This window comes from Thunnus maccoyii, chromosome 21 (assembly GCF_910596095.1).
Source record: "Thunnus maccoyii chromosome 21, fThuMac1.1, whole genome shotgun sequence".
NCBI lineage: Eukaryota > Metazoa > Chordata > Actinopteri > Scombriformes > Scombridae > Thunnus > Thunnus maccoyii.
The window spans coordinates 10,757,656-10,767,856 of record NC_056553.1 but is presented as its reverse complement, the minus strand read 5'-3'; the positions used below and the strand labels follow the sequence as shown (position 1 = coordinate 10,767,856).

At 40.7% G+C, this 10,201-nt stretch overlaps 1 protein-coding gene across 1 annotated transcript in view; it reads left to right on the top strand.

Moving 5' to 3' along the window:
• Nucleotides 1–206: 206 nt before the first annotated feature.
• ube3c (ubiquitin protein ligase E3C) overlaps nucleotides 207–10,201 on the top strand; it is a 29,203-nt gene continuing 19,208 nt past the window's right edge. The window contains exons 1-11 of the mRNA XM_042399412.1: nucleotides 207–355; nucleotides 969–1,079; nucleotides 1,274–1,327; nucleotides 1,471–1,545; nucleotides 2,724–2,870; nucleotides 3,003–3,118; nucleotides 3,253–3,410; nucleotides 4,712–4,868; nucleotides 5,792–6,012; nucleotides 6,193–6,344; nucleotides 7,248–7,435. Of these exons, the coding sequence (XP_042255346.1) occupies nucleotides 251–355; nucleotides 969–1,079; nucleotides 1,274–1,327; nucleotides 1,471–1,545; nucleotides 2,724–2,870; nucleotides 3,003–3,118; nucleotides 3,253–3,410; nucleotides 4,712–4,868; nucleotides 5,792–6,012; nucleotides 6,193–6,344; nucleotides 7,248–7,435 (1,484 nt within the window). The 5' untranslated portion in view covers nucleotides 207–250. The remainder of the gene's footprint in view (nucleotides 356–968; nucleotides 1,080–1,273; nucleotides 1,328–1,470; nucleotides 1,546–2,723; nucleotides 2,871–3,002; nucleotides 3,119–3,252; nucleotides 3,411–4,711; nucleotides 4,869–5,791; nucleotides 6,013–6,192; nucleotides 6,345–7,247; nucleotides 7,436–10,201) is intronic.

The window sequence follows — 10,201 nt, the reverse complement described above, 5'->3', positions numbered from 1 at the left end:
GGGTTTGTTTATTACTATATTTTTTATTTAGAACATCTAAATCACCAGTGAACATATTCCTCCTTCAATCTGATGACTGAGTTGTTTCATCATGAGGTTTATCTGAGCCTGTAAAGCTCTTATCAATGAATCTAGCTGCGAGGAGAGTGAGTTTTATTGACGTCACTGTTGTCCAATCAGCTCCCTCTGACGTCACAGGAAGCGGATGCAGTTAAAGCTGGCTGTTGGTTCTTCCCCCAGTGCGTGTTGTATGTTGACTTCCAGAGAGGAGAGGAAAAGAAGATTTGACGTTTGGGTTAACCTAAACTGCACTCCCACTATTATTGTGATTTACACCTTAATTGAAAAGTCAAAGGTAAACGATTCATAGGTTGTTGGTTGATGATTCTCAGGTGTGTGTCCTGTAATATGAAATAGGTTAAAAGCGACACGAAAGAGAGGAAGACACCCCCCGTAAAGTTAGCCTGCTTGAGTGCTAAGCGGCTCTGCTAGGTAGCCGCAGTGCTAACGTCAACAAAATCATGTTACGTACACATGTATGAAGCAGTGGTGCGACGTGTCATTAATAAATTATGTGTAATTTCGGGTCTATGTTGCTGTTTGGACTCTTATAATACCAGACAGCAGCATTTAGCACCTGACAGCTGCTGAGTCATTAGCTAGCTAAGTTAACCGGCGAGCTAACTATTGTTGCAAGCAAACTGAAGCTGTCAGTTGACCGTCTGTACTGTCGTTCAACAGTTGTCCACATCGAGCTGATTAACTGTTTTATTTGGCCACGTAAAGTACAAACAGAAGACGCTGCAACTTGCTCTAATTTAATGGTTGAAAAATCGATTCACCAAAAGTTTAATTGTGTGCAAGTTTGAGCCAACAGTCAGGTCATTTTTTCATTTCGTCACTGCTCTGTGTTTGCTCTGCCATTACGTTTTAGTTTAGTTCACTTTTCGTTTCGTTTTCTCTTTCAGAAATCAGTGTCAACATCTGAACTAGTCAATGGAAAAAATCTGAAAATGTTTAGCTTTGAGGGAGATTTCAAAACAAGACCCAAGGTGTCACTTGGAGGAGCAAGTAAAAAGGTGAGTGTCATCTTACATTAAAGTTTACACAAGAAAATGAAAATAAATGATTCAGTTACAAACTAGTGAAATGATTGTTTTTTTTAACACACAAACATACACTTTCCAATTTCTCACATGTCAGTGCTAGGCTAAAATCATACAGCATTATTATTGTTTAATGTGTTTTTAAATTCATTTATGTTGCTTTTCAGGAGGAGAAAGCTTCTCTGCTGCACCGCACTCAAGAAGAAAGAAGAAAAAGAGAGGTAACTGAGTCTGTCCAGTGTTTTGTTTACAAGTTCAAGTGAAAACACATGTTCCAAGATAGTAAAGTACAAGCTTATTATGGTTTCATGGTCACTGATGCTGTGGTTTCATCAGTGCTAAGAAGTGTTCTTTTATTACTTAGGATGAAAGAAAACGTCTGAAGAATGCAGTTATCATTCAGTCCTACATACGTGGCTACCAGGACTTAAAACGACAGGTAAGTTTGCAAACACTACACAAGTTTCCTCTAACCTTTTTTCCTAGGCTTCATCATTTACCTTCAGAGTCACAGATAATATATTAGAAGTGTCATCAGCCTGCTGTTGTTAAGTCAAAGGTTAGGCGCAGGTGAGTGTATGTACCTAATGAGGGTTGGCTCTGAGCCTAACTGAACATCTGTGATTAAATATGCCCACTTGATAACTCAGGTGATGTGTGTCTGCACTCACATGTAATCTTTTAACATGCTGTTCGTTTATGATTAACGCTGCCTGATGGCCTTGTAGATGTTTTTTTTGGCGACTTAGCCTGCAACTAAAGTCGCATCTTGCTTCAGATCGCTGAATTTGGTTGCTGTCAGTTTTGCTGCTCAGATACTAAATCAGGAAGCCTTTTGGTATACATTCACTTCCTGTGTGGTTGATTTTTCACATGTGCTGCCGCCTATGAATACAACATTTGTTCACCATTAAGGATTTGCTGATGGCATGAGACCAGCTTATTTGTCAGCCAGTGGCCAAAAAACATTGTTATTGTTGCTTCTTAACTTGGTCCAGTTATGTTTTGCTTCTGTTCTTCATCATAGTCATATTTCATATCACTGCCCGAGTTATGAGGAGTTAACTGGTGAAGAGTACTTGAGATATCTTTATAAAAAAAAAGGTGAAAGCGTATGTCTTTTTAATTGTGGAAGTGACACTTTGGCGAAAAAAGATGAATAAAAGTCGAGCATGTCAAAAGGCTTCATTTTTTACAGCACTGACGGGGCTCAATGCTCATAACAAGACTCTTACCATAACCTGTGTGTTGGCAAAACAGTTAACGGAGAACATGTCGTCATGACTGATTAATGCCTCTGCTTGTCGGAGGAATTTGGAGACAGACTTTGTCATGTTTCATAATCACAGTTAGAGCCTATTCTTCTTTCTGCCTATTCATACAACATTATGCTGTGTGGTAATAACATTTCTTAGTGCTATTTTCTCACCTGTTGAGTCATTGAAAAGATGAACTCTGACCTACTGGCTCAAGCAGGCGAGTTGACAAAACTATTTGAATCGTTTGTTTACACACATTTAATTTTACTGTACATTTGTAGTGGTTGTCGTATTATTCAAACAAGTCTGCTCAAACAGAGTATTTGCAGTATGTGACCTTTTGAACTTTTTCTTTTAGTACGGCATCCAGAGGGCCAGGTTTGACGAGTGTGTCGGCCAGACGCAGGCGGCAGGTGCTCAGCATGTCTTGGATGGTGCTGGTCTCTGCCTCTTATCAAGACAACTCATATTTTTCTACAGACAGAGTGTGGACGCACATAGATTGGTGAGAATGCAATATGACTGATGTGTTACGTGTTTTGATTGTTTCACAGATGCAATTATAGCCTGAAGCTTAAGTTCGTGCCAATGTCTTGTGCATATCTAACATATTGTGTCTGTCTGTTTGTTTATAAAGATATGGTTGTGCCAGAACCTGGTGAAACACAACAGTCAGTTTGTGAAGCTGTTGGTGGGCCCACAGAGGCAGACATGCATGTTTCAGATCAAGAGGATATTAGGCTTCTGCTGCAGGTACAGACCTTGAAAACTATTAATAGATTAGCATATTTAGCTTCAGTGAAGCACAACACATGGCAAGGTGTTTTTGATATTTGAAGAAAATGGCAGTTGTCGTCATCTCTCTTGTCGCTCTCTCTGTCTCCTAGACTCCTGCAGAATTGCAAGGATGACAGTTTAAATGTGGCAGTTCCCATGCGGATGCTAGAAATCTTTTCTTCAGAGAAAACCTATCTTCCTGTTATTCCAGATGCTAACTATGTAGCTTCATTACTCGAGCAGATTTTGCACTATATGGTACAGAAAGGTAAGTTCACAGTGACTTATTATTATTCACACTGAGATAAAGAAGCATTGAAATTATATGTCTGTCATTGCTTTGGCTGTGATAAAACTTATGCATAATTAACTGTTGTTTTTGAGTGTGCTCTTATTTTTATGGATGCATGCAAAATTTAGTTTTTGCAGACAGCAGTCAGCATGCACTGCAGCACAGAGACTAATGAACCCTTCATGGCCTAATTGTCAAAAACTAAGCGGCGCATAGAGATGTTGAATATGTGTCTATCAATTGTTCTGAAGTGTTTGAGTACTTTTATCTGTGCGTGGGCAGTTCCTGCTCTAACTGGCACCTGAGCACAGGTCAAGTACGTCTCGCTGTTGTTTACATTATCCCAGACCTATGACTCATTTTAACAGCTTTTTCTAATACTATTTATACTTTGAAAAGGTTTCAACACCAAAGCGTCTTGTTTAGTTTTTGCTACTACATCAGAAGTAGATTCAGTCACATGTCTTGAAGCCTAATTAATCAAATCAGGCGTACTGGCTGGCCCTACTTTTACAGGCAGATGTATAGGCCACCTGGGAGTGGTAGTAAATTCTGTCGTAAGTAGGTGTTTCAGAGTATTCATATTTCTTTTACATTTGCAGTATATGTTATATATATTGTATATACGTTTTTGCTCATGCTGATAATAGTGAGTTACACTGAGTGCAACAGTGAAATATGTTAAAATGGCAAGAAGTCCAAAAGTAAGGCGCATGAAAGTCAGGACCTATCGTCTGTCTGTCTCCACTGTGTATTGCCAGTATCAACAGAAACGCCATCTTAAAAAGAAACTTGAAGTCTATTTAGAGTCTCATAGTTTCCAGTTATTTTGCAGTTATTTTTCCGATGGACAAAGTGACAGAATTTCTCTTTGTTATTGAGACCACAAAGTAAAATATATACAGAGTTTACTAGTGAGTTCCAAAAATGCAATTCAAGTCCAATATATATGGAAAAGTCAATACATTTTAAAATGGAAGACCTCACAGATATTCATATTTTTACACCTTCTTGAAATTATTGAGTGAAGATGCAGAAAAAAAAAACCTAAAAACTGAAAGAAGACAAAATTTGCTTTAATGCCCAAGTAATGAAAATAATAATATAGAACTGATGATATATTACATATTGGCTATCGATTTTATTCTATTTTTACAACAATTACAATTAAAGGCAAACATTTGCTGCTTTTTACGTTCATGTGAAGTGTGTTGGTAGATGTTCAATAAAATCAGCTGGATTCTTCATCTTTTTTTCTTTTTGTGTCTTCTCCTCAGGATACTACAGGTCGCTGTATATTCTTGTGAATTACAGGCTCCCTTCCAGTCTGGAGTACAGCGGCGCTCCCTCTATCCCCCCTCTGGCAAGCACACTGTTGGAGCACATCCTCAAACCTCTGCACTTTACCTACTCCTCCTGCACAACAGGCGCAAGGTACAACAGGAGGTTGAAATGACCGTCAGAACAGGCCCCTTGTTACACGACATCACCAGTGATTTTGGTGTTATATTCTGAGAAAAAAACTGCATTTAACACAAACAGAATTCAAACATAACATAGCAGCAAGGCTTGGAGGATGTAAGTTTAACTCCCTGTGACAGCTGGCACATCTTCTGCTGACAAGCTGACCTTGTTGTGTGATTTTCTTTGGAAGAAGCCAAAAAGTGAATCCTTTCTATTCATAGTAAATAGAGAATCACATAAAAAAAAGGGCTGGACTCTGGAATCTAACTATAGATAATAAGGATTAATGGATGCATTTATCTTGAAATTACACATTTCTGCAGATCTCCCAAATTGCTGCTTTGAGTACAGAGAAAAGATAACCGCTTGATAGCAGGAAAGCAAAGGCTTTGTCTCCAGTGAATTCTTTTAAAATCATCCATTAAACTGATCAGACAAACTACAGCAGTTTTTTGTCCCCTCGAGTCAGTGGTGAAGCAGTAATTGCTTCAGAGACCAATTTACAACAAGCCATAAAAGGACCCCAGACTCGCTCGCTCGCCAGAGTGCAGAATATCAGGCTATTTGCCCTCAGTTTGAGACATACTTAATAACAAACGACAAGGGGACTCCTTTTCTTCTTTGAAGAAAAGCAAGGCGGGAGTGAGAGAAACTTGTGTACACACTGACTCTAACAGCTAATTATCTGACTTGGCCCACCAGATGTGTGTGACTGAGCCACACAAAGCAGCTCTGTTTGGAGAGATAATATTGGAGCACTCGCTAAGCAGAAAGAGCAGAGTCCGTATGAGCTTACAGTCATTTAAGGCAGCATTTTTGTTCTCTTACGTCATATTAGCATTTTAATCTATTGTGTTTACCCGTCTAATGTCTGTTTGTCTCTTGTCTTTCAGGCAGTTTGTATTTGCGGCCTTTACCGAGGAGTTTATCTCTGCACCGTTCACCGAGCAGATCTTTCACTTCTTTATCCCGGCACTGTCGGACTTCCGTCTCTCATTCCCTTTCGAGGCCTTCCTGAGCTCCCTCCAGGCCACCATCGGCTCCTCCTCAGCAGCACATAGCCAGGCACCGTGGCTGTTTTACTTTGTCCTCTCCGCGGGGGAGAGCCGCTTAGGTGGGTGACAGCTGAGAGATGTTTACATGGTTCATCACCCGTGTAAATGTATCTCAGTGCGTGTTAATGAGGTGAAATAAATACGGCTCATTTGAAGCATTAACTCTTAAGGAGACTGATTTATAGAGAGGTCTGATATGATGGTTTGTACAGTAATGATGATTGGTGATGTGTTGGCAGGCTCGCTATCAGATGAGGGTCTGCTGTTGTACCTGCGGGCTCTGCAGACGCTGCTGCCGCTGCTGCCGGTGCCAGAGAGCTGCAGCAGGCCTGAGGTGAGCAGCGACTCGGAGGACGATGATGACGCTGGCATCCACCCACCACCCATGCAGGTAGGATACGCACACAAGGACACAAGTACACACAAATTGGTATTGGCTTTTAAGCTTTTCCTCCCTGACTGCAGCTGCATCTGGATCGGCCACTCAAAGACTATTCATAACATTACAAACATCACAGGAGAGAAACAGATTGAACCCACTTTCACTACTGTTTCACAAATCACAAATGATACTATTTGTCTTCCAAAAGCAAAAAAGACAAGTTACTTTTTTTGTTTTGTCATGAATACTGCCCCAGATGAGCCTGGCATATATGACATTTATCTATACCCCCACAAATCAATATGGCTAATTACAAGAAATGACTTATCACTAATTATGAAGGTTGCATTATAGCAACATATCTGATCTAAAGGGCCTAAAGGATGTATTAAGTTTGTGACATTTTAGTGCAGTTTCCAGCTTTATTGTAAATTCAACAAACTGTAGGACATCACCAAGATGTGAGGCTGCAGCGATTAGTTGATTTATCAATTTGGCAGACAGGTAATTAATTAGCCAACTATCTTGATAATTGATCAATCATTTTGATTGATATTTTAAGGAAAAAAAAACTCTAAAATTCTCTGTGAATATTTTTGGTTTCTTAAGTCCTCTATGATTGTAAACTGATTAACTTTGGGTTGTTGATCAGGACGTTTTGGGTTGCATTTTGGGCTTTGAGAAACAAGATCAACATTTTTTACTATTTTCTGACATAATAACATAAAAAAGGCAAAATACAGAGAGATTCTGGTCAGAGGCCACATTCTGAACTTTGACTGGGTCCATATATGATGCTTAATATGTGATTTCTTCGCTCTTATACACACACTTACTGATTCATTGGTTCTCTCGTCATCCCAGACATTTAAGCCGTATTGGTTTTCCTCTCTCTCTCTCTCTCTCTCTCAGGATGACAGTCGGATCTCTGTGCAGTTGATCACGGAGGAATGTGTCCACAAGCTGGACACCAAACAGCAGACTAATGCCCTGCTGAACCTGGTGTGGAGAGATTCAGCCAGCGAGGAGGTTTTCACTATGATGGCATCCATCTGTCACACACTCATGGTCCAGCATCGCCTCATGGTGCCCAAAGTCAGGTACAGAAACCCTGATGAGAACCTTTTAAAGTAACAAAACCCTAAAAAGAAACACCGCAAGCATCTGTCCCACTTTGATGACCTTCAGTCCTATTAGAGGATTTTCAGAAGGTTGTTATCGCTGTAGAATATTCTGAGTCACTGATGCAGGTGCTTCTGGATATAATAGTAACATGAAAATACATTTTAAAGCCTTTTTCATTTTTATACGAATATCATAACATTTTACACGTCTTGTCAAGATCGGCCTTGCATACAAAGAGCTCGTTTACATGGCAGGCTGATTGAGAGGAAAACTGTGTCTTTATGTGTTTCCGCGCTGTAAGCAGTAATGTAAATAACAGTGAAGTGAGGCAGGCAGTTATCAGTGGGTCTGCACCCACTGGCATTTACAACCGGCAGAGGAAGCAGGGATGTCAGGGAAGCTGTCACTTCTGGATGAGGGCAATTACCTCTTCTCAGGTTGATTACATTAGGGCCAGGATGTCAGAGGTGGTGTGTGTGTGTGTGTGTATATGTGTATGTGTGTGTGTGTGTTGAGGGGGGTGGAAGCTGCGTTGACTGACGGGAGGTGAGCCAGACCGAGCTTCATGGATGGCCAACCTGCTCTAGTTAATTATTAGTGGAGCCAGTTGTTGTTGGGGGGGTGTGGATGTATGTGATTTCATGTTACTTAAACTGTTTCTTACTGTATATCTGTTTAGCTATCATCACTGTTGAAGCTCTAGCTTACCCAAAATCCTGCGTGCAAGGATAAATATATATTAGATTCCTCTGTAATTAAAGAGGAGGAGAGTGATGGTCAGCTAGTAATTGTGCAAGATTGCTTACAAATGGTCGAGCAGAATTTAAAAGAATTTCAGCATATACTCCCCAATCCCCTTAATTTTTTACGGCTTCCTCTTTCCTCTGTGCTTTTACCATAAATCCTGCCCTTCGTCTTCCATCATTATTGGATATCTGTACAAAATAATTAGCTCACTGAGAAAGATTAATCACTGCAGGAGTGGACGGGATAGCTTTACAAGAGGCTAAGGGGAGCAAATTGCATCCCGGTCTTGATTTACTGCTCTTACAGCACAAAAAAAAAAAAAAAAAAAAAATGCCGCTGGCCAGTCGTCCAGCCAGCCCGGCACACTGCCTTTTTAATAAATATGTAAAATGTCTCAAGAAGCTGCACTCTGCCTTTTTTTTTTCTTTTTTTTTTAGAGGACAACTTAAAAGCAGGTCCAAAATAGATTTTAATTGATTTTCTGATTATAAGTAGCCTGTCTTGTGTGGTTTGGTGTAATTTCACTTTGATTGTTAGCGTTGGATATTTGGTGTAATTCCACTTTAATGGTTTGGTTGCACCCAATGTAGCACTCCGTTTTGGTCTTTCATTTACTTTTGAACGGTTGCTGTGATTTTTGTGTTGTCATGAGATAATGATGTTGATGTCATGCTAATGCCGCAGTCTGGCAAAACAAATTTAGTATTTAGGTGGAAACTCGTTGATTCTTTATGGTATCAAACATGACCTGAGCCGTGCCGTTTTCTTTTTTCCTTTTCTTTCATTACCGCAAAAATGAAATGATCCGAGCGTGATTCATCAATCTGCTTTTCACACGCACGCACACACACATGCACACGCAACCCCTTTTGATGTCTTGACTTTGTTTATTAGCGGTTCATTCCGTGATTGAAATGGGGGTTTGGGTTCTCTCAGGCCGTAAATCAGCATGTCAGCTGGCATTTAGTGCTTTGTTTCCCATTTCAATCAAACACCCACATCACTTGTTATGAGCCCACAGCACTACTCCTTGCTTCTCTCCTGAGTCTTGTACCACTGACAGATGGCGGGTGCTTGGCACAAACCATTTTTCAAGCCATATTGAGGGTTGTCTGCCACTCTGCTCCTCAAGCTCATTTCCATTTTGGGAGTTTTGGTAGATTGAATGATCGAATTTAAGCGTTGACATTGAGATAAAAGTGTTCAGCAAATATAGGATTTCCCTTTTCCCGCTGTACCTCCTTTTCTCTTTTTTTTTGTTCCTTCGCTCTTTTTCTCTGTTGACCTTTGCTCCTCTCCTCTACTGTGAATACATGATGCTGCCCTATTAAAGGCAAGCATCCTTATAGGTGTCAGTGCTGTCACTCTTCAGACAAGGGCCTATTATATGCAGGGGCACTTTATTTAGCCTTTTAGCTTACTTACCACATTATTGTCACCTGTACTTACCCTCTGTGTGAAAAGCCATGCAATTTAGGAGTACACACACACACACACACTTGAACAAAGAGCAGCTTCACACCTTGGTGCCACAGCCCCGTTGAGTGCAGAGCTACTATAGCGAGGTATGCGGGCCCTCCTCGGTGTTATCATGTAATTCACTGTGAGTGTGGAAGTATGCTGGCGCTGCGGGGTCACAGCAAGGCTTCCCCTCCTCCTCTGTCCTCCATTGTCTTGCTCCCCCTGGCCATTAACTTAAATGGGGCTCCAGCAGGAAGCCAGAGGGCTGTTTATGACCCGAGCTGGGCACCCTCGCCAGCAACTAGTTTACTAATGGAAGGTGCCTCGCCTAAATAAAGCTTAATGGCTCATTTAATCTCTTTTCGGCCCTCGCAAGGTATAAAAGGGGAGAGAAAGGCCAAGAAAATTCTATGAGGGAAATGTTGGTTAACAGTGTCATTTATTTTTTTCCCCCTCCTTTTACTTGCGTCCTCTGGTTAACAGGGCAGAGTTAACAGTCTCAGCATAGCAGACAGATTGGCGGAAAGTAATTT